The 27,065-nt window shown below is 51.3% G+C and overlaps 9 protein-coding genes across 9 annotated transcripts; 3 read left to right on the forward strand and 6 right to left on the reverse strand.

Annotated features, from left to right (window-relative positions):
- The first annotated feature begins 617 nt into the window (after positions 1-617).
- On the forward strand, positions 618-2,498 carry BGZ61DRAFT_467124 (UbiA prenyltransferase family-domain-containing protein). The gene has a single exon (XM_046247736.1). The coding sequence runs from the start codon at positions 756-758 to the stop codon at positions 2,304-2,306; it is 1,551 nt and encodes a 516-aa protein (XP_046094700.1). The 5' UTR covers positions 618-755; the 3' UTR covers positions 2,307-2,498.
- Positions 2,499-3,128: 630 nt separating this feature from the next.
- Positions 3,129-4,263, reverse strand: BGZ61DRAFT_372837 (uncharacterized protein; the record flags this gene model as incomplete). Its single annotated transcript, XM_046242209.1, has 2 exons — positions 3,129-3,653; positions 3,730-4,263. The coding sequence occupies 2 exons, from the start codon at positions 4,261-4,263 to the stop codon at positions 3,129-3,131; spliced, it is 1,059 nt and encodes a 352-aa protein (XP_046094701.1).
- Positions 4,264-7,019: 2,756 nt separating this feature from the next.
- Positions 7,020-9,380, reverse strand: BGZ61DRAFT_467127 (family 51 glycoside hydrolase). Its single transcript, XM_046247737.1, has 7 exons — positions 9,164-9,380; positions 8,850-9,044; positions 8,636-8,748; positions 8,471-8,485; positions 8,312-8,400; positions 7,792-8,255; positions 7,020-7,740 (listed from the first exon to the last, which is right to left on the reverse strand). The coding sequence occupies exons 1-7, from the start codon at positions 9,268-9,270 to the stop codon at positions 7,206-7,208; spliced, it is 1,518 nt and encodes a 505-aa protein (XP_046094702.1). The 5' UTR covers positions 9,271-9,380; the 3' UTR covers positions 7,020-7,205.
- A 1,807-nt stretch (positions 9,381-11,187) lies between these two features.
- Positions 11,188-12,936, forward strand: BGZ61DRAFT_541150 (general substrate transporter; the record flags this gene model as incomplete). Its single annotated transcript, XM_046255003.1, has 5 exons — positions 11,188-11,336; positions 11,390-11,581; positions 11,638-11,771; positions 11,832-12,670; positions 12,724-12,936. 5 exons carry the CDS (start codon positions 11,188-11,190, stop codon positions 12,934-12,936), a joined length of 1,527 nt encoding a protein of 508 aa, XP_046094703.1.
- A 1,099-nt stretch (positions 12,937-14,035) lies between these two features.
- On the reverse strand, positions 14,036-15,645 carry BGZ61DRAFT_524078 (Alpha/Beta hydrolase protein). Its single transcript, XM_046252621.1, has 2 exons — positions 15,321-15,645; positions 14,036-15,217 (listed from the first exon to the last, which is right to left on the reverse strand). The coding sequence occupies exons 1-2, from the start codon at positions 15,563-15,565 to the stop codon at positions 14,173-14,175; spliced, it is 1,290 nt and encodes a 429-aa protein (XP_046094704.1). The 5' UTR covers positions 15,566-15,645; the 3' UTR covers positions 14,036-14,172.
- A 961-nt stretch (positions 15,646-16,606) lies between these two features.
- BGZ61DRAFT_372883 (uncharacterized protein) lies at positions 16,607-17,597 on the reverse strand (the record flags this gene model as incomplete). The annotated part of the gene is made up of 3 exons (XM_046242213.1): positions 16,607-17,054; positions 17,107-17,366; positions 17,418-17,597. The coding sequence occupies 3 exons, from the start codon at positions 17,595-17,597 to the stop codon at positions 16,607-16,609; spliced, it is 888 nt and encodes a 295-aa protein (XP_046094705.1).
- Positions 17,598-19,747: 2,150 nt separating this feature from the next.
- On the reverse strand, positions 19,748-21,379 carry BGZ61DRAFT_541153 (uncharacterized protein; the record flags this gene model as incomplete). The annotated part of the gene is made up of 1 exon (XM_046255004.1): positions 19,748-21,379. The coding sequence occupies one exon, from the start codon at positions 21,377-21,379 to the stop codon at positions 19,748-19,750; it is 1,632 nt and encodes a 543-aa protein (XP_046094706.1).
- A 604-nt stretch (positions 21,380-21,983) lies between these two features.
- BGZ61DRAFT_434765 (uncharacterized protein) lies at positions 21,984-22,886 on the reverse strand (the record flags this gene model as incomplete). Its single annotated transcript, XM_046243966.1, has 1 exon — positions 21,984-22,886. One exon carries the CDS (start codon positions 22,884-22,886, stop codon positions 21,984-21,986), a length of 903 nt encoding a protein of 300 aa, XP_046094707.1.
- Positions 22,887-23,512: 626 nt separating this feature from the next.
- On the forward strand, positions 23,513-24,670 carry BGZ61DRAFT_372885 (beta-lactamase/transpeptidase-like protein; the record flags this gene model as incomplete). Its single annotated transcript, XM_046242214.1, has 1 exon — positions 23,513-24,670. One exon carries the CDS (start codon positions 23,513-23,515, stop codon positions 24,668-24,670), a length of 1,158 nt encoding a protein of 385 aa, XP_046094708.1.
- Between the last annotated feature and the right edge of the window lie 2,395 nt (positions 24,671-27,065).

Below are 27,065 nucleotides of genomic sequence, written 5' to 3' on the forward strand. Positions count from 1 at the left end.
TGCCACGGAGCGTCCCCCGCTCTCAACGCGACCCTCCTGGAGTCCCAACTTCTCAAGGCATCTTTCTGCTCTTCAGGTGACTCTGGGGCGTCTCCATATTGCGGCTACAGCTGCCAACGAAATACTGAATCGTGGTGGGGACGCTTGAATTGAGCCCGAGTTCTCTCCGCACCCCGTAATTCGCGTTCTAGGCTGCCACATTTCGACCGTAGAGCGGCTCCGATTACGCGGGATCGTCAAAGAGAAGGGGGAGGAGGAGGACACGATCATATGGGATGTGGAATTGTAAATGGATGTAATGGAGCGGGACTGCTACTACGTGCTACCAAATACGTTGCAGGCATCTCGGCTGGATAACTCAACTTACCATCCTCGCCCTGATCGACCACTTGGGCGGCAGCCACTAACTAGTAATCTACAAAACGGAATGGGCAACTGAGCCGAGGAGTGCAAATATTCGGGGCATCACGAAGCGGAGGTGGTGTGGAGAGCAAAGAACGGACGTGGGGGAATCTCGAACCACTCAGCCGTTGACTCTCACGTGCCATATCACGTGCGGCTTCCATTTCCCCAGAACTTCCCCATTCGGACGAAAACCTCCAGGAAATCTGCCCTCACATCACCGAGTCGTACCACCGTCCACAGCCAACATCGCGCCAGGCGCCGCTGCACCACCTCTCCTTTCCCCAGCTCCCGCGCGACGGTAATGGATTGAGATTTCCCTCGGGCCGCCATGAACCGAGCGCCAGGTGAACATGCGACCACCACGATGTCTCGTCCCCGCCACGGAGCTCCAATCCTGGAGAGTGCTCTCCGGAGCCCCTCATAGCAGAGCTGCTGCGACGCCGATCGTGCGACGATGGATGTCGTCACCTGCGGCCTTTCAGGCGCCCCGGATGGTCGCTGTTCTTCCATTGAGGAGCCCTGCCTTCTTCCTATCCAATCGCCTCTTTGAGCGATCCAATTGCCTCGATTTCATCGTGTCCCGCCGTGCCAATGGTGGCATATCGTCCACGGCCACCACCGCCTCGACCCCCGAAGCTGCCGACTCAGCAATCTCTTCCTCCTCCGAATCCTCCGAATCCGACCCGAATATCGCCCCTCATCGCCGCCGGCAAGCTCAAAGGCGCGCTGCCGCTGCCGCCGCCGCCGCCGCGGACGGAGAAAAGCCTCTCCCGCTCGATGCCTCGTCGCAATTGACCTCCCACGCAGCCGCGCAACCGACCAACTCCATCCGCCGCACTATTTCGATCTTGATGTCACTCTCAAAACCCCGATTGACCATGCTCGTCGTGCTATCGGCTATGGCTTCCTATGCGCTCTATCCAGTCCCCGAGATGCTAGCTCCGAGCACTACCGAAACGCCAAGCCTGAGCCCATTGACATTGCTCTTCCTCACGACCGGTACCACACTCTGCTCAGCTAGCGCGAACGCCTTCAACATGCTTTACGAACCCACCACCGACGCCAAGATGAGCCGAACTCGAAACCGTCCCTTGGTGAGACGCCTCATCTCGACACGCAGCGCCGTAGCCTTCGCTATCCTGGCCGGAGCCACCGGAGTGGGAGCCTTGTATGTTGGTGTCAACCCAACCGTTTCGTTCCTGGGTCTCGCCAATATTTTTATATATGCCGGCATGTACACCCCGCTCAAGCGCATAACGGCCTTTAATACCTGGATTGGCGCTGTCGTGGGCGGTATTCCCCCTCTGATGGGCTGGGCTGCTGCGGCTGGTGAAGCTGCCACCAAAGATGGCTCCTGGCGAGAACTTTTGTTTGCCAACGACGGTTCGTCTATTGGCGGTTGGCTCATGGCAGGACTTCTCTTTGCCTGGCAATTCCCCCACTTCATGGCCCTCAGCTGGCCCATCCGAGAGGAGTACAAGGCCGCTGGTCTTCGCATGCTAGCATGGACGAACCCCAAGCGCAACTCCCAGGTTGCCCTCCGATACAGTCTCATTTTCATCCCTCTCTGTGTGTCGCTATGCGCTGTGGGCGTCACTGAATGGTCATTTGCGGTGACGAGTTTCCCCATCAACGCCTGGCTCCTTCGGGAGTCGGTGCGCTTCTGGCAACACGATGGCCACCATGGGAGTGCCAGAAGCTTGTTTTGGGCGAGTGTCTGGCATCTGCCAGGCGTAATGATCTTGGCTCTTCTGCATAAGAAGGGTATGTGGACCAGGGCGTGGAACAGCGTATTCGGCGAGGATGAAGGCGAATGGGAAGAGGAGGAATTGGATGAGATGGTAATCATGGCGGCAGAGACCTCAAGCAGTCGGTTGCAAGACGCCAAACCGTCAAGATGATGACGGCAATGTAAAACAGATGTATGATTGACAGGGCGGCATTCAATGGATGTGACAAGACCTGGCATCCGCCTCACCGAGACGTGGTTCGTTTTGTCACATTTCTTTTGCAAACGAACTCAACACCATTGTAAACTATATCTAAGTTATATATGAGACTCAAAAGATGGAGACAAACAATGAACAAAAACAGGCAAAAGTTGTATTCTCAGTGCGGGGACCTAGTTCCAAGATTCTAGATTCAATGCCATCATCCATCCGCATGCCCTGGTATTTCTATCTCTAGTGTACAAGACAAGTGAAAGTCGTCTCGGCCAGTTGCCACCATTTTGGAAAACAAAGGAAAACCAAAAGGGAAACCGAAAAACATATACCATTACGCAACCTTCCAACCAACTCCACTGAAAACAAGCAACGGGAAAAGAAAGACTAACAAAAGCAGGAAAAATGGCAAGGTTGCTGATCATCATCGTATCGTTATCCAGAGCGCCGTGAACACCGTAACCTGGGGCTTCTCGCCATGCAGAGGGACAATAAAAAAAGCAGACTGAAAGGACTGATGGTGCGGGAGTGATTGATGGTGGTGTCCAAAATGACTGAGGAGGAATAGCGGCGACCGGTGAGAATCTCTGTGTAAAGGGGAAAGCCAAGAGGAGTAATAAGGGAATGAGGGAGGGTGTAAAGGAAGATTGATGAGGAAGAGTGTTGAGGAAGAGCGTAGAGGAAAATGGTGATTGAGAGTATGAGTATTGTAGCCGGTATGAGTGATGTGTGTGTGTGTGTCGTGGTGCAAGTGTGCCTTCAGCCAAAACCGGTCCTCACTTAGACACCAGGACCACCACGGGGCCTATTAATGATGGCCCCGAGGGTCATATCTGAACTCTGGGGTCGATGTGTGCTCAGATACGGGCTGTTTCCCTGGCTGTGGCCATTGCCGGCGTGTGCTCCGTATCCATGTCCGGCGCTGGCGGTAGAGCTCACACTCGATGAGTATCCGTGACCTCCGTAGCCGGCTCCGTATGCACCCAAGCCGTACGCTGCGGGATTCGCGCCGAGCGCCGTCATGTGGGTGTGAGGCTGCTGCTGCTGTCGATGTTGCTGCTGCTGCTGCATGGCCTGGTACGTGGCCGCAGCCGAAGCCGTGCTGGAGTGTGCCGAGTGCATTACCGACGACGTCGTCTCGGGGCTACTATAGGATGCGTCTAGTTCGTCAACCGGGGTCAGGCCCATGCCGGAGATGCCGCTGTCGTCGTCATACCCTGAGAGAGCACCGCCTGACTCGAGGCGGTCGCGGCGGGCAGCGGCCCGGGCTGCGCTTTGCAGATTCTTGAGGCCGTTGGACATGCACTGTTGGGGAGGAGGCATGGGTTAGTCGGTGAATACAAGACATACGGGGTTGAGGTTGTTGAGGAAGATATCTTACCTTTTGCTCCACGACATTCCACTTCTCTCCAGTTCGGGCTGCGAGGCCACTCCAGATCTCCTTGCGCATGCTCATGTACTCACGGGCAAGTCGCTGAAGCTTCTGGTTGTCCCAGTCGTCCGAACCCTTGCGCTCCATCAATCGCTCGTGGCGCTTGCGGCAAGCATTGGGTGTCTTGGTCTGGAAGAAGTTGGCCTGGATCTGACCCCAGTTGAGGCCCTGCATGCGGGCACTCAAGAGCTGCTGGTCATCCTGCGGCGTCCAGGCTCCTGAGCTGGCGCGGTGTTGAACGGGAGGCGGGACGGAGACGGCGGACGCAGTGCTGGTCGCGTACGAGTCGTAGTTGGGCTGCTGGACCTGGGCCTGAGCCTGCAGCGCCATGGAGGAGGCGGAGGTAGTAGGGATGCTGTAGTAGTTGCCCTGTACAGCAGACATGCGTTGCTGGCTATACAGAGGAGAGGGCGCGAGATTGACGGGCATTGGGGCTCCGTAGCGGCTGTGAGAGCTGCTCGAGTTCCTGGTGTGTTTCGGCATGGTGGATGGAAGTGATTGTTTGGTGGGGATGATGGACAAGGTAGAACGAATGGTTCCAAGGTCGATTGGTGACAAGGAAGAGATAAATGTCCGGGATGTTGTCGGATCCTTGAAGCGAGGTGAGGATATTACCGATTAGGCGCGTGGAAAGAGGGTAAGGCCTGGGTCAACCGGGCTGGTCTATCTTGGTCTCGTTGAGATGGGCCGTGGTCTAGAGAATCGGCCGAAACAAGAGGGTCCGGACGGTCATATAAGGGTATAAGGAGTAAGGAGATAGCGAACGGGGCAAGGAGACGAGGATGAGAAAGCGAATTCGAGGCCCGGCTGGTCAGGAAAGCGACAGAGGAAAACGTGACAGAGACGAATGAGACCGAGACTTAGGAAAATAGGAAAAGGAAAATAGGAAAAAAGATGGAACTTGGTAGTGGAGCGAGAGCGTGTTTGGAGAGGAGAGAGAGGAGACCGAGGCCGTGAGAGGGCCGGATATGAAGCAGCTTTAAGCTCGCGGAGCGGCCGCGGGTGGATCGCAGAGGAGAGGCAAAAGACAAAGACCAATCTCGCCGTGGGCGGCTGCGTCGCTGAAACGAGACAAGGCTACGAAAGGGGAAATGAAACGACACACTTGTGTCTGGGGCAGAGAGTATGCCGCGAATGGGCCGCTGATATTGGTCGGCGAGGCGGCTGTCTGGCAGATGGGCGGTTAGGAGGCTCCCGGGAGCGGCGGCTACGGGGCGGGAGTCCGGAGGGTCTCCTGACTGTGGGCAGAGGGTCCAAGACGGGGGATTTCACATGCGGTACGGAAGGGTATGAGGAAGCGCCAGCGAGTGGGTGCGTGGCGGTCAGGGCATCGGACTGACAGAGAGATACCGGACTGTTGGTGCGAGACGGGGGATCGTCGTCGGCTGGCGGCAGTTGCGGCGATGGCGTGGTCCTGTTCAAATGCGGTGGACTAACAAGACGGAAGCGGACGAGCACGAGGGTCCAGCAGATCCTGAAGCACCCCAGAGCCAGCCATCGTGCAGGTTTCAGAGGCTTCCATGACATCAGGCTCGGGGGGGGGACTGCACAGAGACATCCCACCCACGGCGCGGCGAGATGGTGGCGCCTAAGGAAATGAACGGGGTCGTTGCATTGCATGGCATGGCGTGGTGGAGACCGGGGTGGGAAGGGTATCGAGATAATAGAAGGGGAAGCCTCTTCTGTTCAGCCGGCCACGAACGAGTTGGGGCGACGCGGGAAGGTCTGCAGCGGCAATGGGAGTCCCAGGGGCGGGGAGCCGGTACGACATGCGCATCATTAGGAGCAGAGGCATCGAAACTTTGCAGGGGGGTTACAAGCAGCATGTACCGCAGGGATCTGGAGCTTGCGAGACGGGATCGCCAACGTCCAAGAGAATGAAAGTGCCAAATCTGCTCAACACCGGGCCTTTGGTGTTGAGTGCGCAACGTGGAAAATCGAGGGGCGCGAGCTGGTGTGGGGCCGCGGCCGCCCAATTGGCCCGTCGTGTGCAGGCGCGCGTTTAACTCAAAATTAAGCGGCGCCCGATGGAGCTAGCGGCGCTATTTTTGGAGGCGTCGCGGCGTGTGATTGGGCGCCTGCGCTCGCGTGTATCTCCCCACCGTCATCTGCGGGCGAGATACTTCCTCGCACGCTGTACCTGGGGATGCATCTCTGGCATGTTGAGCATCCACGGCCAGGCGCTTGCGAGGCCATAACAATGGGTCGCTGAGCAGCGCCAGGCGTGTACTGACGCACGGGGGCAGTTTCAGGTCGAGCCGGGGGACCTGCGAGCACCTGAGGGCGAACAAAGACGGGACGGAGCCGCCTGGTGTCGTGGACTCTGATGATGTTTCTGGCTTGACGGTAGAGCCATGTTTGCGCCGGGGTGGCTGCACTGCTGGCCAGTTCAGTGGGCGAGTGGCTACCTGATGTTTAATCTCCTCTGCCACGCATGGATGCCCACCTGTTCGTCGCAGAATCGCTCCGGCCTGTGGGCTGGGACGCTGGAGAAGACTGCCAAGCCTGGGCGGCAGATGCATTGACTGATGGGATGATCACCATGTCGACGTGTACTTTGCAGCAACCATCCGATGCCAAATTATCTCACGACGACGACATCGTCCACCGGAAGACACAGGCGAGGGCGTCGCTAAGAGCGAGAGAGACACGCACCTATTTCCGGGCGATACCAAGGCCCAGAATTAGAAATCTTACACGGCTTGTCGATGGGGTTTTAAGCGCCGCCGTCCATAATTAGACTGAGCTAAGTCCGATGCTCAATTTCTACCGCCGGTTGGTTGTGGGACTGTTTTCGGCTCGGGCTTGGCACGGTGTCTACCCTAGACCTGTCTTCTTCTGAGCTTAGAAACCTCGACAAGTGATGGGAATTGGTTTTGACACATATTTCAATATTGTAGGTGATGGTTTTTTTTTTTTTTTTTTTTTTTTTTAATTGAATTGAATTGAATTGAATTGAATTGAATTGAATTGAATTGAATTGAATTGAATTGAATTGAATTGAATTGAATTGAATTGAATTGAATTGAATTGAATTGAATTCAAGATAAATGCCAACTCTCTTTCAGAACATTTGAACCGTTCTTGACAGTGCGTGTGATGATGACGTACGGTAGCGAATGCAATCTCAAACTAAAACTAAATCAACGAGCGACAACGGGAGATATTGGGGGGTTTCAGCAAATATCGCACAATTATCCCGTAATTACAAGCATCAAACGATTAGCAATGGAACGGGACCAATTTCATCAATCATTTCGCAGTTTCGTACTCGTAACCCTAACCTTCTAAACTAAATTGCCAACCAGAAAAACCCATCGCGGAACCCTGTTAAACGAGCCGCTCCAAATACCACCAACGACCAGACCATAGAAGGACCCCAAGGGTTACAGACAGTCGAAACCGCTATCCGGAACACCCGCCCGTTACAGCTTCCATCGCAAGATGGTGAGCGAGTGCTTGGGGAACGTAAACAGACCCTCGCCGTCCCACTTGGACTCCTGGATGCCCACCTCCTGCTTCTCGTCCGTGTTGGTAACGGCGACGTTGGCGCCGCTGACGCTGTGCACCTCGACGTCCTTGCCGCTTACACCGCGCAGCTCCGTCGCAAAGTCCTTGGCCTCGTGGATGTTCACGACGGCCAGGTTCACAACGCCGTCCTCGACGGCGGCGCTGACGTCCAGCCACGGCGTCTCGATGGCGCCGCGGATCCACGCGGGCTCCGTGGCGCCGAGGTACTCGCCGGAGCGCACGTTGACGGCGATGGTGGAGCCGCGCATGAACTTGCTGAAGAGCAGCAGCGGCCAGTAGGTCGACTGCTTGAGGATGCCGTCCTTGGTGGTCATCAGGGGCGAGATGACGTTGACGGACTGCGCGATGGTGGCCATGCCGATGTGCTTCGACTGGCGGACGAAGACGTTCAGCCAGACGGAGACGGCCAGGGCGTCTGAGAGAGTGTACCTGAGAAGGAGGTTAGCGAGATGTTGATGATATGGGATTCAAGGCACATACTTCTCCTCAGCACCCTCTTCACCGGGAGCGCGAACGGGATCCCAGACGTTCCACTCATCGAAGCAGATCTTCTGTCGTCGCACAGTGGGAGGGACGCCGTTCTCAATGCGCGCCACATCAATCATGCCAGCAGTAATCTCGATGGCTCGCTCCGCGGACCGAGGTGCCGTGGCATTCTTGTTGTGGTCGGAGCTGGCTGTGTAGATGTGGATGCTGTGCATGTCAATCAGGCTGGCAGTAGTGCTGCCGCCAAGGCCATGGAGATCAAACTTGATGCACTCGTTGATGACGTATTGGTCCCATTTGCTGTGGCCCGTCTCGCCGCAGAGGATGAGCTCGACAGACGGGTCGAGCAGCTTGATGGCCTTGGCCCATTGGTAGGCCTTCTTGGCGTAGTCCTCCTTGGTCAACTGGCCGACCTGCCACGGGCCCCAGCACTCGTTGCCCAGCGCCCAGTACTTGACCTGCGGAGCGGCGGTCAGTAAGCGGAAGGTTGGGGATGATCAGAGGGGATGCGCACATTGTAAGGCTTCTCGCGGCCGTTCTTGCGGCGCAGGTTGGCGTAGTAGCTGTTCCTGTCGGAGTTGCAGTACTCGACCCAGCCGAGGGCTGTTGGAGCAGGGTTAGCAAAGGTGGGGAATGGGGTTTCATGACTATGCAAGTAGGCGGCGCAACGGACCTTCATCGAGAGTTCCTGTGATGGGTCAGTATGTGAATGTGAGAGTAGGAGTGAGAAATGTCATAAGGGCTGGCTTGGTGACGGTGTAACAGGTTGGCTCTAGATACACCGAGGGACCAAGATGGCCCGCATCAAGACAGTTGATCAATGAGAGGGATGACTTACCAGTGCCAAAGTTGAGACACAAGTATGGCTCGGTCCCTACAACCTCGCACCACTTCATGAACTCGTCTGTGCCAAACTCATTGCTCTCAGTGCCGATCCACGCCAGCTCCGGTCTGAACGGAGTATTAGCTTCACGGGAAAGACAAGGATTGCACGACCAACACATTCAAGTGTTGGACAATGTGCATGGGGTCCTCAACCAACTGAAACTCACCTCGGGGGACGGCTTTCCTTGGGGCCGACGCCGTCCAGCCAGTGGTAGGTGGCGACGAAGTTGCCTCCAGGATAGCGGACGACGGGCACGCGCAGCTCCTTGAAGGCGTCGATGACATCGGTGCGGAAGCCGTTCTCATCCGACAGGGGGTTTCCGGGATCGTAGATGCCGCCGTAGATGCAGCGGCCCATGTGCCTGGGTTGCGTGTCAGTACCACCCTCGAGGCAGCCCATTGGATGGCGAAGAGGCAGCGAATGGGAGTTGGAGGAGAGGCCGTGAGAGGGAATGGGCAGAGTGGAAAGACGGCAACGTACTCGGTGAAGCCGCCGTAGGTGTTGTCCTCGATCTTGGAGATGACGGCCGAGGGGTCAACGGTGATGGAGGGACGGTCCTCGTCGGGGATGCGGGTGAAGGTGGCCATGATGTGAAGTGTCTATTGGTACGAGGTGAAGTGAAAGAAAAAAGAAATCAATTCAGATCAAGTCACGCAAGTCACTCAGATGCTCAAGGTCAAAAGTCACGAGAGGAGGGAACCCCAATTACAAGAAACGCGGGGCACGGTGAAGCCCACGATTTAGCACTTTATCAACCCCCGGCGAGCGGGCGGGTGGATCCGCCTTCGGTGGTTCGGCGGTGACAGAACCGGGCAACCCGGTGAAAGCCGGGGTCCTTAACAACACCAGCCAACCAGCCGCACCAACAAAAGACAGAGGAGAGGAGGCTCTAGTTTGACAGGCAGGCCCTAGGACGATAATGTGACAATTGGCAGTCGCACTATTGAGTACTAATTAATACCAATGTGTTCACAATACAGCATCACGGCCCTCCCATAACAGCCCCGCACGCCCAGCACGCCTCCGGTTCGTGCGCTTCAGCCTCCCAAGCGGAGCTCCTCGATTGGCGCGCTTCACGAACTACCCAACGACTCGCTGCTTGCAAAGCCCACTAACAAGTCAACTTATTCTTTCCCCTCTGCTTGCAGCGTCCCCGCACCGCACAACACGAGACTTGCAAAAACCCCGGTGCGTGTGGCCCGCTTGTTGCGGTGCTGGCCTCAGGTGACGTGAGGAGCTGCTTCGCCCAGTGGCCTGCCTTGTGGGGAGCTCGGGGACCTATCGTCACAACCTTCCACCAGTCATGGCTTCTAATGGCATTTGAGAACTGGATCTTGGCCGTGATGATCCTGTTTGTCTGCCAAGCGGAACAGTGCCGGAACATGGGCAACCTGGAGGACCTGATGAGCATGACGCCAGCCTCGATGAGGCTGGGTGCAATCGCCAGTCCACCTTGTCTCGGGAAATAGCATCGAAATTGTCCGTTGTCAGTTTGGATGATAGACGAGAACGGGACAAGTTCCGTTTTGTTGTCTGGGGGGCCGAGGATCATGTGGGGGTCCCATGGGGGGATCCCCAACCAGCTCTGTTGTGCCGCGGCACTATCATGACTATACCATGGCTGGCGCTGTCATGATATTGTGCATCGAGTATACGCGGACTTGGGCATAGTAGACCGAGAACCTGCTAGCTAGAAAGATGGAACAGTAAATAGACAGAGACACAAATCTCTCGAAAAAGACGTCAAACCCGCCATCGTCTTCCGCATACTCTCCCCATCGCCCGGTGGAGTCCTCTCCACAAGACTAAAAAAGCATCCTCGCATCATTTCACAGCGTCCGTCTTTTCCTCAGCCCAGTTGACAACAAGTTCCCAAACTCGATAGATAACCCACAAGCGGTAAGTCTTCTCCGGGACGGGACCCGCCAACCCAGGCCCGTAGCCATGCGGGGAAAGCTTGGGGTCTCCGTCCCCGTGTGTCTTTTCCTTCTCGTGTGCCTTTTGTTGGTCGGGACGGCCGTTTTGACACATCTTCTTGTCGTACTGGCCTTCGGGCCCGGAATGCTCGTAGTGACCCATGGGTGGAGAACGCGCGTTTGTCGTGTCGTGTCGTGTCTGTCGGTGGCTCGGGAATGCGTCAAGGGGAGAGGGCCCATTCTATCCTATCCCCATGGCCTGCAAATGCCCTGGTCTGTAACTTATGGAGAATGGATTGATGGCCGTATGGGCATGCTCCCGCATGGATGGGGTTTTGCATCCGCATGGATCATGGATGAAGTCGGGATTGTCACTTGGGTGATGTACTGATGGATGCATTGATGCGAAGCTCGATGCCAGATGCTTAAAAGGCCGGGGCATCGCCGCTCGTCAACGCGCGCCCTTCTGGTTCTGGCATCTGGAGTCAATTCAAGTCGAGTTGACTGACAACATCTTGTCGTTGTGCGTGTAAACAGTGACAAGTCAACCACATAACATCACCACCTACCTCTCCTCCCACCGCCATCATGGCTCTCCCACCCAAGTGGTACCAGTTCCTCGTGAGCGTCTTCGCCTCGCTCGGCTCTCTCCTGTACGGTTACGACCTGGGCGTCATCGCCGAGGCCATTGCGTCAGGCAACTTCAAGAAGACCTTTGGAGACAACCCCGACGAAGTGTATGTTGCCTCATGAAACGTCATACCCCCCGGCTCAGCTAACCCTCCCGCAGCGGAGCCGTCGTTTCCATCTTCACCGGGGGCGCCTTTTTCGGCGCCATGTTTGCGGGTCCCACCGGCGACCGTCTCGGCCGGAAGATGACCATCCTCATCGGCGCGTGTATCTTCCTTGTCGGCGGAGCCTTGCAGACCGGCGCTCAGAACATCAAGTACCTGTACTCCGGACGATGTCTTGCTGGTGTTGGGTGAGTTGACCGTGTAATCTTGTATTAGTTCCATCAGAAACTGACCTGCTTTACAGTGTTGGTTTCCTTACCATGATCATCCCCCTGTATCAGGCCGAGCTGTGCCACCCTAGCATTCGAGGCCGGGTCACTGCCCTTCAGCAGTTCATGCTTGGAGTTGGTGCCCTGTCTGCCGCGTGGATCTCATATGGTAATGACTATCCCAAGCTCCAATACCGCCTCCATCACGAATGCTGACCTTGTTCCCTAGGTACCTACATCGGCTTCAGTGACCACGACTCCCGCCAGTGGCGTGTCTCGCTGGGCATCCAGATGATCCCCGCCCTCATCCTCGCCCTGCTGATTCTGTTCTTCCCGGAGTCGCCGCGATGGCTGATTGACCACGGCCGTGTCGATAAAGGTCTCCAGACGCTCGCCCGCCTGCACTCCGGCGGCAACACCGACGATGCTTGGGTGCGCGCCGAGTTCGACCAGATCCAGGAGACCATTGCCCGCGAGCACGAAGCCGAGGCAAAGAGCTACAAGGAGCTCTTTACTGACCGCAGCTGCTTCCGTCGCCTCTTCCTCGCCTGCGCCCTGCAGGCCTCGATCCAGATGACCGGTGTCAGCGCCATCCAGTACTACTCCGTCACCATCTACAGTAAGATCGGCATCGCCGGCGACGAGACGCTCCGCTACCAGGCCATCTCGTCCGTCATCGCCCTGGTTGCTCAGTTCCTCTGCATCCTGTTCATCGACAAGTTCGGCCGTCGCTGGCCGCTCATCTGGGGCAACGTTGGCAACGGAGTGTGCTTCATCATTGCCACCATCCTGCTCGCCAAGTTCCCTCCTGGCTCCGACAATAACAACGGAAGCGCAGCCTGGGGCTTCATCGCCATGACCTGGTTGTACAACTTCTCTTTCAGCGCAACCTGCGGTCCTCTTTCATGGATCATCCCTGCCGAGATCTTCGACACCAAGACTCGATCCAAGGGTGTTTCCATTGCGACCATGACGTCCTTTGCCTTTAACACCATGATTGGCCAGACCACTTCCGTCGCTCTCGACGACAAGCACGGCATTGGCTGGAGATGGTACATCCTCTTCATCGTAAGTTCCAAAACATATCACCCTCACGCCCACTCACTCATATGCCAATTTAGGTCTGCAACTTCACCAACGCCCTCTTCTTCTGGGCTGTCCTCCCTGAGACCGCCAAGCGACCTCTCGAGGAGATGCGCTATCTCTTCACTGAGGCTCCTCTCTTTGTGCCCAACATGGACATGGCCAAGTTTCAGGCTGGTCTGGATCTGGAGCGCCGAGTCGAGGAGGTGGAGAAGAAGCAAGAGATGGATCACGTTAGCTTGCAGGTATAGATCGACCATGTAATATAGCAATCCCGCCGTCATCCCATTGGACTGCGTGTGGCATTGATTGTTAAATATACCCAGTACATTATACACTACATTCTCGCCATGCCCTTCCGTACTGCCATTTCATGCTTCTCTAGAAACTCTTGCCAAAGAACGCTGCCGACTTAGCACTAGCTTATTCCACCTTGTGATAGAGATCCGTATGTGTCGATTCTTCAATTACATACAGCTCCTTCGGCTTCTTACATGGCTACTCGATCCTTAGCGGCGTTTCCGAGCCGAGTATGTAAGACGTTGGGTCAGATGAATCCTGGTCTAAGCCCCTCCGGGCCATGTCCGACACAGACGGCGGCAGCGGTTGCAGCGGTTGTATATGTTAAGCCATGATTCGAAGGTCGTTTTGGGCGGCAAAGGGCGCGTATTATCCTGACACGCAGATGCCCAAGCCGCCGATCTTTCGCGTCGCTCTAGTCGTTGGCTATCGGCCACTCAAAGACAAAGCACATTTAGAGAGACATCAACCGAGAGCACGCCACAGTGCCGTCCACGTGTTTAGTTTTCCGACTTCCTTTTTCTCACTTTCGTCACAACTATCGGTTTCAGGAGTCTGTAGATTGTGCGGAAGAGAGACAGAGCCCGCCCACAAGTGTCATGAGCGGCCCGTCGCCATGCCAAACCAAGTCTGTCTATTATCGGTCCTGATTTATTACATTGGCAAGTCCTGATTCCAACGTAGCTGCATTGTTTCAAAGCCTGAGGTGGGGTTACTCACCGAATCTATTATCTTGACCCCTCGTGTTGTTCTGTCAGCGGAGTTCCCACACGGAAGAAACATGTCTCATGGCCGCCGGAATAGTGCTCAGCAGCCTAGTCCTTGCAACATGACTCTTCTGAACGCCGCAAACCACTCGCATATTGTATCAATCATTCATGGCCAAACTTCATGATTCACGCCGTATCAGGCAGCCTGCAGGCAACTGACTTGGTGGTAGCACTATAGATCGAGCAGCTGCAAGTGTCGAAGTTTCGGAGATACACAACACATGAACTCAGCCAGTACCGTTCAGCGTTACGTACTCCTCACTGTTGACCAGTAAGTTAGCGAGGGAAAAGAAGAGCTCTATTTATAGCTTGAATGGATGTAGTATATACGCTTAGTCCCTTCAACACATGTTACTCTATGAAACTAGCTTGCAGTGGAGGCAAACGACTCATTACCAACCCTCGCCACACCCGGCATTAATTCATAAGTATCTTGTCCGCAAACGCGGCAACTTCATCTCTCATTCGATACAAAACTCCCTCTTCGACCCAAAAGTGTCCCGCAGTTGTGACCTCGTGCGCCTTGAACTTAGACCCTTGGCGCCCCTCGATGCGTGCCGCCCATCCCCGTAGCTTGTGCGACGCCACAAAGACGTCCGTGTCTCCAAACACCGCCAGGGTGGGATTTCGAACGAGCTTCTCCTCTGCCTCTGCTTCTTGAGGGCTCTTCTGTTTCGCGAGTGCGGTAGGGACCAGTGACATGGTGGCGAGGTGAGTGACTAGACCCTGGAGCGGCGACACCAAAAGGTAGGCTGCACCAGGTATCGTCAGGTTTCGTATGGCGGCTAGTTTCTCATCCGGCTGCGGTTCCGGCGGCGGGGGCGGTTTTGGAGGCGTAATCGCTCGATCATAACTGTCCAACTTTGCGTGGAACAACCTGTGGCCATGTCGTCCTGATTTCGCCTTGGCCACGAAGTCGTGCACACCCCTGCGGATCTTATCCTCGGCATCAAGCGAGAAGCTTCGCCGACCGCCGTGGCTTTCGTGACTCTTCCTAGGGCTTCCTCCTTCGTCGCCTCCAATCCTCACCCCGCGCTTGCTAGGGCTCCTGATTCCACGCTCCAGCATAACGGAACGAGCACTTGCCAGGACGACATTTTGCTGCTGGGCGAGGTGCTCGGCCCGGAGACGAACCTCGGCAGCGTCGGAGCCAGCGAGCGGGGACGCAAACGGCTCGAGGATAACGTGCAGCGGAGGGATCTGGGTGGTGATCATGGCGCCGTAGGAATAACCTCCCAGGAGGAGAACTGGGGGCGCGGGTGGCGGGATAGTCGGTACCGGAGCATCGCCAGGTGGGCTCAACGTGTCTGGCGACGGACCGAATACATCTGAAGACGAAGAATGCGGGCGGAAGGGATCGAGGTGGTGAACGTAGTAGACGATGAAGGCTACCATTGTCGCATAGTCGTCGCGCTCAGGCTTTGCAGTCCATGATGTCCGGCCTGCCGAACCGCTCGCTCCGCTACGGCGCTGGTTAGCAATTATCTTGGAGCCTCGGTGACAGTCCGTCTAGATTCAATCTCGACATTCCAAATCACAGCGATAGCATCGCAGCAACGACGTACCGAAAGTTGAACGTGCCAACCAGAAAACCCTTGCGCAGCAGCTGTCCGGCCACAGTCTCAACAACGGGGTCATCGTAGCAGCCGCCAAATGGCGCATACGGGTGCGCAATCACGGCGGCATGTCGCTGCCATGGCGGGGCGCGGGGATTCGCAGCGAGCGACAGCGGGTGGTAGACGCGGCAGTCGAGGGTGAGGCCGTCGTTAATGCTGGGCAGGGTCAGCGTGAGCGTCGGTTCGGGCAGCATTGTGACGGTCTTCGCGTCATGACATCTTGCGCGCTTCCGATGATGCTGCAAGCTCGTCGTGGAGTAGAGAATGGGTGGTGGTGGTGCTGTTGATGGAGAGCTGTTTATCGATAAGCGACCCAGCTACGTAATTGGTTCGTGCACGGATGTGAGTTTAGCTCCAGGGTAGGTAGCTACGTCATGAGAAGCACGAGGTGCCTGAGCAACGGCAGGTGCCGATTGGAGGAGGAAGGTAAACTGGGACCTAGATTCAGTGAATCAAGGAGATACAAACCTTGAAATTTTGGCGTTCGCAAGGGAAACCCAACTGATATTGGCTTTCATCCTGGAGCTGGCATAGAGGAGGCTCGCAGCCCTGAGGCTACGGCTATTGAGACAAAGCATATTGTAGGTCTTAAGCGTCCAAAGCTATTCAATTAATCTAAAACTATAGTAATTAAAACTTGTTATAAAATATTTCTGCTATCGTTCTGCTATATGCTTCTCCCGTTATGTCATATTAGACCATACGGTAGCAAGCGTTGATATCGGGACTTGCGAGTTCGAAGGCAACTAGAACTGGGGCAACTTGGTTGATGGGCCCAGTTTCATTTAGCTGACTTCGAACTCGACCCGGACAGTCGACAGCAAATGAATTATGTCCTGTAGCAATTACAATGAAGGGTACCTAAAGAACACACCCGAGGTGTGAGCGTGAGAAAAAGGGGATGGGATATACCAGTGGCTTGTCCCTGATGACTTTTACTCCTCAACCATTGTAGCCAAAGCCATTGTAACCCAACGTATCGTAGTTTATCTCCTGGCCAAAGATGTGAAGCCCGCCATCGTAGGGGACACTGCGTTGTCCAGGGGGCTTGCCATAATACACCGCAACCTGTCCATCATCATCTTTCTCTATAGCCCCTATGGCATGTTCGAACCAGTCGAGGAATGGATCCAGAGTCCAGTCTTCTAATAAGGCGAGGGCGGCAAGAATGCAATAGCAGCCGTGGATCTCATCAGATGACCCAACGTAAAAGCCATCCCAGATAATCTAGACTCTCAGTTAGTGACGATACGGCTACTGGATAGAGAGTAGGGGCACTGTACCAGCTCATCTTTGGTGCGTTGGGCAAAGTCAATGCGCCATGAAGCACCTTGGACGAAAACAAAAGGGATAATAGGGAGATTCTCAGGGTCGGCTTTTGGCAATGAGGCAAGATGTCGGAACTGGGCTCGCAACCAGGCGGCCAGCTGCGCATTGCCCCGTATGGAACCATCATCCTGGCCGCTCACTGTTTTGATACCGATACTTATTGGTGTGTTAGCGCCATCGCTTAGCTGCACGTGTGTCGTGTGATTCCGACTGGGATCAAGAGTTCGGAGCTGGTTGAGAAACGCTGTCAACGGATGGCACTCTTCCACGGTGAGCAGCACGGCGTAGTCGATCTTGGGATCCGCTAGAACCGGGTTTGGATCGCGCAGCTCGGGTTGGATGCTGCATCGTGAACTGGGTCGTGTTAGCTTGAAAACTAAGGGTTATGAAAGACCGACTGGCGTACATGTTGCGATAAGAAACATCTGTGACCTTGTCATCACCGAACGCAAGCTCAAGCAATGACGAATTAACACTCTCGTTCCAGCTGGCTTCATCTTCCATTTTCTGCTTGCAAGACACTGCATTGCGCCGGATGTTTACAATGCGTTTGTGCACGTAATCGGAATATGTTGCTCCGACGTCTAGGGGTGGGTTAGTTTGGTGGCAGTAAAACCAGCTGTCTTTTGGCGTATGTGCCCAGCCGGATTGTTCGGATACCAAGGCCTGCGTCTCGGTGTCAGAACTCATGAAGAGAGATGGGAATGTGAAACTTACCTTGGCCTCTAATGGTATCACGGGCGTCGTCCGGAGCGTGGCGAACTGTTTCATGTGCGTGGTGGGCTCACGCATTGCTGAGACGGGCAAGCGACGTAGAGGATACTCGGAAGCGAGTCGCAGCTCGATCTCGAGGTCCTGAGGGCTCAAGCAAAGGCCTTGCCGGCTTGAGCTATTCATAACGGACACGCTCCTGGACATGCTTCTTTCTGTAGATTGCGTTAGCCCGTGTGCCATGAGAGGTGAGCACTTGGTGACATACCTAGCATCTGTTCCTGGGCATCGGGATCGTCATTGGAGATCCGTATCCGTTTCGCTGGACTCGGTCTCGAAGACATGGCGCAAGAACTCAACTCCCTCTTGACAGGATCGCGACGCGTTTCAGCGTCACTGGTGCTGTGGCCATCCTCCGTGTCGAGACCAGTCTTGAAGTAATCTAGCGCGGGAGTCGCCATCATCACAACCATTTAGCCCTCTCGTCAAATAGCACGACGCAGAACCGACGCGTCTCTTGCGGTTCGACTCCTGCTACGTCGTGACGGTTGGCTGATCTTGCGGTGCCCCTTTTGATGAGATTTTACGCGCCTTGAAGATGCTGTTGGGTGGTAGGTTCGGTGGGGCAGCGTAGCCGGGGTTGTCGATAATACGACTAATAAGAAACACCGAACGTTAGAAAGTATTGGCGTTCACATGCACTTGGCCAAAAGAGGATTCTTCATCAAATCGACTGTCCGTTGGAACGTCTCCAGCACAATGAGTGTAGTACGAGCTTCAAATTTATCGATATTACTTAAATAGTCATCATGCATGAATCACATTTTATTTCATCATATCATCATTTCCTTCTCCTTTTTAACGATTGCCACTGCAATTACTAAGCTAAGTGCAGAGTAAATGACGAGTGTCATGCGTAGTACGGCGCTACGGGTCTAGAAGTACAGTGCTGTACAATTTACAGAGGGTGGTACATATACAATTGCGCCCACACCGGTTCTTTGACATGGTTTTTACTTAAGCCAGTTTATTCGCCTCACTCTCTTTGGCTTGGGGAAGTTGCATCTGCAATCGTGTGCTTGGATTCCATAGTCTTGATTAAACTGGAGGGCGACATGTTTGTCTAGCTGTCAAGCGAGTGCAACTTGAGCTCCCGAAGTTGAACAAAAAGCAAGGGTTTAGATATTATCCTTGCGCTTAGTAGGCAGGAACAGTGTAATTAAAGCCCCAAGTTAATGGGGCAGCCAGGTTTTGTAAATATTATGATAAAAGCGTGGGTTGTTCTGGTACCATCTAGCAGTTGCACACTTCGGCACCAGAATCCCAGATCGCGATCTGCTACATTGAGGATAGAACGATGGTGATGATAAAAGCTCTTCATTTCCTATCTAACTAAGGGCTAGGGATCGGTTTTGTATATGAAGATGTGGGCGGCCTCCGGTAGCCTTCCGGACCGAGGTCCGGGGGTCTGAGACCGGAAGACCCACATGCCGGGAATCTGAGACCCGGTCCAGACCGGATTCTTAGCAGCCGGTCTGGAAGCTGGTCCAGGAGTCTCAGCATAATCCCGAAATCAACACGTCTTCGTTTTTGCAGATATAGTCGCCGTTGGAGCTTGCTGCCGTGTTACTGGCGCAGGTAGTTGTATAAAGCCGTTGATAATAACCTGTGTAGTGTCTGAGCAGATGCACTTGGGCTGCTGCACATTCCATTGCGAAACGCAAGACGGCCAATTTGAACTCTAGATCTGAATAAAATGTACTCCATTAATTTGCCACCAGATTTTGCTTTATTAGAGACGGGAGGCAAAACTCTACCACAAGCCACAACCGCTTCATTGAGACATATCAGGACAGAATACTGACCATCTGGCAGAATGGAGCGCCCGAGAAAATGCATCGGGATGTGATGCCAAACTTCATTTACAGCATCAATAAATTATACAACGATCTCTTTGATCACGGATATATGCTAAGACTGCAGCACAGCTATCATTGTGTCATTGTGCCGTCAGCCAGAGTGGGGCATCCCAACTCCCCTCGCAGGACTAAAAGTACAGTGCAGGGGGGAATTCATCTGTTGCGGATAAGTCGGGGTTTACGGAGGGCCCTTTAAAAAGTCTTATCCATAAGAAGTAAGTCCTAATCATTAGGTTAGATATAAGTACACTAAGTACTTCCTGATTTCTATAGGCCCTAAAGGATAGCAGGCTACAGCACACAGCAACCGCTATATCCTGATCAGCAGCGATCGCGCGACCTTCAGCTCCCTCTTAGCCTCTAAATTTAAGAGATGGTGTCTCTATCCGCTACCACATCATCGTTCTTGGGACCGAATTACTTGCTGACAGTAAATTTGGACCAATCTGCGAGTGCATTGGAACACTCCTTCCACCAAGCCGGGATACCGCCGTGCCAGATCAGCGGTTCTCTCCTCTTGCCAGGGATATTCGCTCCATTCCACCAAGACGGAGTCTCCCGATGGAGCAGCATTTCGAACGTGTCTGAGGAGGCTTGTCCCCATGCCTCTGCCGCCTCACTAGAGACCTCGACTGTCTGTACCTTGTCTTTCTTCATATTATCTAGAAGCTTGGTGACCCATTCGACTTGAAGTTCGAGAAATGGAGGACCGTTTGCCAGCGCGGTCGGGGCCTGTGGGCCGTAAAGGATGAAGGCATTGGGAAGTCCAGGAACCATCATTCCGAGATACGTCTTGATTCCCTCTTCCCATTTCTTCTGCAGCGAATTGCCGCCCTTGTCGTTGATATTCATGTCATAAAGGCTTCCTGTCACAGAATCGTAGCCAGTAGCAAAAACCACAACATCCAGCTCATGAGCTTTGTCGTCAATCGTGGTGATTCCGCCACTTGTAAATTCTTTGATTGGCGTGCTCTTCAGGTCCACGAGCTTGACGTTAGGGCGGTCCAGCATCTCGTAATAGTTCATCTCCAAGCTGGGCCGCTTTGTTCCAATCCATTGAAACTGCTTCAGGGGAGCAACAATGTCGCGTTTGACAGGGTCGGTCATGCGTGCTCGCACCTTGTTTACCCAGAAGTCGTACACCTCTGCATTTGCCTCTTTGCTGAACATGTTTTCTGGAAAGTTGCTCGATAAGAAACCGTACCCGCCCCTTGCCCATAGCTTCTCGTAATATTGATGGCGCTCTTCTTTGCTTAGGTCGTTGTAAGAAGCGTGGCAGGGATTATAGGCATACCCTGCCGAACTGTTGTATTTTGCCTTGGTGAAGATACCGTCATAGAGATTCTTCAACTCTTCCGACTCTCTAGTGGATATGGGTCTCTGACCCATCGGCATCGCTGTGCAGGGAGTCCGAATAAACACGGTCACCTCGCAATCTTGTTTCGCAAGGGTCTGAAGTATTTGGACTCCGGAGGCACCCTGGCCAATGATTCCAATCTTCTTCCCCTTTACATCAAGATTCTGTAACCAGGATGAAGGATGAATAAGGGTTCCGTTGAACCGTTCGATGCCGGGGAAATTGGGAATGAAGGCCTTGTTGGTCGACCCGGACGCGAAGATGACGTATCGGGAGGTAGCGCGCAATCCTGACTCTGTGGAGAAAGACCATGTAGTTTTTGTTTCATCGAAGTGAACGCCAATGACTCTAGTATTGAAGATGGTATCTTTGCGTAGATCTAGAGTCTGATCCAGATGGGCAAAGTATCGCCGCAGCTCCTCGCCGTCAGGGAATCTTTCTGTAAAGTTGAAAGAGTCTGTGACATTGGGCAGACTTAGCTGGTACACAGGAGTCTCGGAGTCAACCCTGACACCGGGGTATCTGTTGAAGTGCCAAACACCACCGAAGTCAGCTTCAGCTTCAAGAATCTTGGCTGTGTAGCCTTGACGACGCATTTCGTGAAGTGCATAGCAACCGCCAAATCCGGCCCCAACGATGACAACATCGACGGCGACATCATAAGGAGGAGGCGTTGGCTTATGTGAAGGCATAGTGAAATGCGAGAGCGCAAATTATGTGGATAACGTGGTGAATAGTAGTGTCCTGTTGATATTGCAAGACGGATGTGCGCACACTTGGTACCTTCTGCCACAGTGTACCGATATAAGATGTCTGTACTTTTACTGTGGATGCATCAGTGAATAAAGGGAAGAAGCGGAGCTCTACGGCAAGTGTCACATACGCATGGTTAAGTCCGTGGCCACGGGATCCGTGGGCTGAGGATACCGTCGGTGTGGGATCGTCGCCCACGGAATCCGCGCCAGGGAGTCCGGGCAAACCGCCCTCATTAGCAATTTAATGTTACCTGAAGAGTACTCTGAAACCTATAGACTAACTCAGCCATGTGAGCTGCAGAAGAAAAATCCAGAAGTAATCGGATGTCGACATTGTTGTCTAATGCATTCTGGTTCTGGGCTTCGTCTGTACCGTGGTGCCCTGGATATGGGTTTGTTGTGGGTTATTGGTAATCCAGCACGTTCTTCACAAGGTCCAAATATTGCCTCTGTCTCATATATAAGAAGAGTGCCAGCAGTAGATGCCCATTTCATACTGCCCACATCTTCACAGCAGGGAAAGTTCGTTAGAATGTATTCACTATTTATACTGCGAGACAATCTCCTGTATTGCCCTATAGATATCGCCCCGTCGATATCTTCCCAAAAGATCGTAAACGTCCGGCGTAGTCTCCACCGACGCCATTACATTGCCTGCATATCTAGTGGCTTCAGGGAGAAGTGGATGGTCCTCACCGGAAGCTACAACCTTGGTATTCAGGCCGAGCGCACGGAAGAACATGCCAAAGTAGGCCTCAAAGGTGAGATTTTCGTCCCCAAAGACAAGTGCCTTGCCCGATACCTTGCCACTGTTCTCAATCGCGCCAGCAATTGCCTCGGAAAGCGACTGAGCCGAAATGAAGCTCGCCCCGCCAGGCGGAGCGTATGGGGGAATTCCAAGAGTGCCTTGAGCATACCGAGTCATGGCGATGAAGATGGACGACTGCATTCCCGGCACTGTCCCAACAACAAAGGGAGCATCCAAGCTACATGCGGAAAACTCAGGTGTCGCAAGAGCCACTACTCCGTCCGCTGCCATTTTGCGCGACCGCACGTAAGCGCTGGTCTTGACCTTTTCTGGTGCAACGTGGTAGTAGAAGCTGCCCAAGTGGATGAACTGCTTCACGCCAGCATCGCGCGCCAGCCGGGCAAAGGCGGGAACAATGGTGCCATTGACACGAAGGAAGTGTCCATCTCCGTCTTCATTGTCTGGAACATGGCGAATATCGCTCCCGGCTGCGAAGATGACAACATCGAAGTCGGCCAGTTGCTCTATTGCAATCTCGTCCTTGGTGTAATCGCCTCGAATAAACGGGAGTTTGGAGAGTAATGGTACTTCAGGCTGATGGCGACCGGAAATGGTCACTTTGAATCCGATCGAGCATAAATATAGAGCAGCATGCCCACCGATCATACCAGTTCCACCAACGACGAGAACATTCATGATGGCGGTTGGATATCCGAGAAGCCTTCAGTTAATTGGGCGCTATCTGCATTTTATATGAAGGCCGCATGCCGGCGCGAAATTCCACAACTGGAAAATAATAGACACATGCTAACTCTTAGACCTTTTCATGTGTGATTTACATTAGTCAGGGAGTCCGCGCCTTCCGCGCGATCCGCGCGCCTGTTCGGAACGGTCTAGAAGACTCGGACATCTGTGTGGCCCCGGACCCGAGTTACTAAATATTTCTCCCCGCACAATCTCGAGCTAAGAGACTCTGGTATTGCGGAAGAATCGAAGCGGAATTCTCGCGGATCAATCGGGTACGCGTGTCACAGAGGCTTCAACTTAGACTCTGAGATGCTCGCCCGCGAAGGCCGCGCGGTCTGTACCTTTTCTACCCCGCTTGCGGACAAAAGGATCCCAAGGAAATGCCGAGTCAGCCTGGGGAAGGCTTTGGGTTTTTTAACTTAGGGGTAGATCTATACTACTTTATGCACTGAATCAGTGACGATGTTGCAAACAAGTCTGGAATAACTATAAATCAGTTTGTATATCTCATATTCAATCGTTTCTGTTAAACCCAGTCTATCATATCTCTACATCCTCTACATTTACTCTTCATTATGGATTCTAACATCTCGACTTCTGACCCTCGAATGAGAAAGGCTTTGCAGGCCGTCCTCGACCGTGGAGAGACAGGAGTATCTGTAGCGGCATACTACCGCGGAGAGTTGATCATTGAAGCTACCGCCGGATATGCAGATGTCCAAGAAAAGCGTCCAGTTGATTCCGGGACCATATTCTCAGTCTTCTCCGTCACTAAAGGCATAACATCCCTTGCAGTCCACATGCAGGCAGACCGCGGTCTCCTCAAGCTCTCGGACCCAATTGCCAAGTATTGGCCCGAGTTTGGTATCAACGGAAAGGAAACTACTACAATTGGACAAGCACTATGCCACCGTGCTGGTATTCCTCAAATGCCAGACGGCGTGACGCCGGAGCTTCTGGCGGATTGGGACTGGATGGTGCAGGAAGTCGAAAAATTCACGCCCAAGTTTCCCCCAGGCACCGCAAACGCATACCACGTGCTGGTCTGGGGTTGGATCTTGGGTGAAGTGGTACGAAGAACAGACCCCAAGCATCGGCCGTTCAATGTGTTTGTTCAAGAAGAGATCTGCAAACCATTGGGCATCACGGATCTCTTCCTCGGCGTTCCTGATGCCGATCTCCCGAGAGTGGCGACACTCTACGGAGGCAACGAACCCTTCCTCGACGATATATACAACACCAGCCCCATGCCTGTATTCCCGGGTGCAAATGTTCACAACCTCAAGGTTATGCGGCAGGCCGTGGACCCAGGAGCTGGAGCCATAGGAAATGCGCCAGCTATTGCTCGGGTCTTTGCTGCAATTGCAGAGGGCGGTGAATTGGACGGTGTCAGGATTCTCTCCAGCGAGTACGTCAAGACATTAACGCAGCTTCGAGAAGGTGCACGAGACCCGGACAAGATTTTGCCGATCCCTGTTTGGTTTGGAGCTGCTGGTTTCTGGCTCGGCGGAGAAGTTGGAGCCTCGGACCCGATTGTTGGGGACCATCGTGAGGTCATCTATAGTCCAGGGGCGGGAGGTTCTCTTGCCTGGGCTGATATTCGCGACCGGATCGCTGTCTCTATTTGTCACAACAATATGGATGTGGGTGTGTCTATTGATCCGGAGCCTATCTGGGCACCTATTGGTCGTGCACTCCGGGAGATTATTGCCGAGAAGAAGAAATCGGCCTGATAATGTGATTTTTTAGTTTCTGCAGACTTCTTTAAACTGCATTTAGAACTAGAAATTAACTATCTATATCCCGTAAATTTAAAAAGAATATAAAAGATAATGTACTTGATATGCGAGTAAGATAAATAAGTAAGTAAGATAAAAATCCCTCAACCTATATCCTCTCTATTTAATTAATTAATTCTCAACTACCCAGTATATCACAGTCTAATTATAAGACTAGAATACTCCTTACTCTTTAGGCCCTTTAAAATAACCTAAATCTATATATCCGACGCGCTATAGAGATCTATATAATTAATTATTATACTCTAGGTTGCTAGTAAAAGGGTATTTAGTCTTGATATAATATTATTTTAAATTTATATAAGCTATTTAATCTAGAAGAAGAAATTCTTATTTTAGCAGCAGGAAGGGACGGAAAACAACACCCAACTCATTAACTTACCCTAGGGGAAATGCACAGAGAGTCGTCACACAGGCGTCTTGGCCGGTCAGCCCGAAGCTGCACCAGATTACGCGTATAAGGTCGGGCCAGTCTGAGGCTTATGTCTCCTGATAGGGAAGCATCTCATGAGATAGAATATCGGGTCGGTCGCAGGAAGGTTCGCTGGCAAGGCATCAATGGGGCCTGCGGCAGCCCGATATCTGAGGGAGGTCGAAGACGGAAGTTGGACAGGGAACGTAGTGACGGCAAGAAGGCTCAAATAAATCTCTCAAAAATGAAGGCAATCAATTAATAGACTCCCTAGTAGCCTCGAGCCCTTTTGGCCTCTCTGACTTCTAGGAAGAATCTCTGATGAAAGGAAAAACGATGATTTCCCCTAGTAACGGCACTGATCTTCTCTTTTAACCCTATCCGGGTCACCCTAGAGATATCCCCGCTAGCGACTAGCTAGCCTAAGTGTCCCTAACTGCCTGTTATATTATTTATTTTATTTTTAATTTAGATTTATAAGAATTCTCTTTTTAGCTATATAATATAAAAGATATAGCTAATTAATTACTTATTAACTATAATATACTACTAGTTAGTATATATTAAGCTTATAATTTTATTAAATAATATTTAAATTTAAAGATATATTTTTTTATAAATATAACTATTAAAAAGTTAAATATAAAAATTTAATTATTATTTATAATTAATTTTAACTTATAATAAATATAATTATAAAATATAATATTTAATTAAATAATATCTATAACTTTAATAAAATTAGTTTTTTTATAGATATAATTATAAGTAAAATAGTTATTATAAATATAAAAAGATATTTAAAGTTAAAATTAATATAGCCTAGAAATTAAAAATAAATTATAATTATTAAAATAATAAATATAAAAAGCTAGGTAATTTAGCTATTTATTATTAATATAGGCTAATATTATCTTACTAATTAATATTAAAAAAGTAATCTTTTAGGTAATTAGGCTATTATAATAACTTAAAATAGCTAGATTAATAATAAAATTAATTTTAAGTAACTTAAGTATTTTAATTAATATATAACTAATTAATTAATTAATTTCTATTATCTTTTAATTTTTAATAGCTATAAAAATTACTACTCTATTAAATTCAAGAGATATTATAAGAAAAAGAAAATTATTTAGTTTTATATACTATCTTATTTCTTTTATCTATTCTAGCTTTTTAATATTAGATATTTTAATATATTAAAATAAGCTTATAATTAAGAAATAGAGTAATTAATTAGATATTTTATTATTTATATTTTAAAAATTAAATTCTTTTTAGTTTTTTATATAATATATAAGATTACTATAATAAAAAGAAATATTAGGGGGGTTTTTAAAGAAGCTAGTCTTATTCTTCTTAACCTAGAAACTATTATCTTAAAGCTTAATATTTAGCTATAAATACTAATACTAATTAAGAAGATAGCTAAGCTATTAACCCCTTAAATTTTAAAAACTCTAAAAATTATAATTAAAATTAAATCTTAATTTAAATATCTTAAAAAGCAGATTAAAAGATATTAAAGTAGCTCTTTAAAGTTAATTTTAAAGGCTTTATAATTTCTTATAAAAAAGATAAAGATAGTTATATATCAAATTGCCTTATTAACTACTAAGAATAAAAACCTTTAAAAGGCAAATAAGATACTAAGCTAGTACTAAAAAGTAAAAAGAACCAGACTATTATAATAATACTAATAGATATACAGGAGTTTAATAGCAGTAAGTCTAGCCTATAAGATTAAATACTACTTAAAAAATAAGCTTATCCTCTATAAAAAAGAGTATATTTTTTCCCTTTTTTAATTTTAAACTTTTAAAGATAATTTTTATTACTTAACTTATTATTTAACTAGCTGTTATAGCAGCTCTTATCCCTTTCTAATTAATTATTCTATTCTATTCTATTTAA

Source organism: Ilyonectria robusta (genome assembly GCF_021365365.1).
Source record: "Ilyonectria robusta strain PMI_751 chromosome Unknown BGZ61scaffold_54, whole genome shotgun sequence".
Classification (NCBI taxonomy): Eukaryota; Fungi; Ascomycota; class Sordariomycetes; order Hypocreales; family Nectriaceae; genus Ilyonectria; species Ilyonectria robusta.

Bases quoted from the DNA above. Each gene is read 5' to 3' on its own strand.
- BGZ61DRAFT_467124 (XM_046247736.1), top strand. From the start codon at position 756: ATGCGACCACCACGATGTCTCGTCCCCGCCACGGAGCTCCAATCCTGG.
- BGZ61DRAFT_467127 (XM_046247737.1), bottom strand. From the start codon at position 9,270: ATGGCCACCTTCACCCGCATCCCCGACGAGGACCGTCCCTCCATCACC. The intron at 9,045-9,163 runs GTACGTTGCCGT...CACGCAACCCAG, and splicing joins ACCTACGGCGGCTTCACCGA to GCACATGGGCCGCTGCATCT. The intron at 7,741-7,791 runs GTATGTGCCTTG...CCTCCTTCTCAG, and splicing joins GAAGAGGGTGCTGAGGAGAA to GTACACTCTCTCAGACGCCC.
- BGZ61DRAFT_524078 (XM_046252621.1), bottom strand. From the start codon at position 15,565: ATGCTGCCCGAACCGACGCTCACGCTGACCCTGCCCAGCATTAACGAC. The intron at 15,218-15,320 runs GTACGTCGTTGC...CCAGCGCCGTAG, and splicing joins GTTGGCACGTTCAACTTTCG to CGGAGCGAGCGGTTCGGCAG.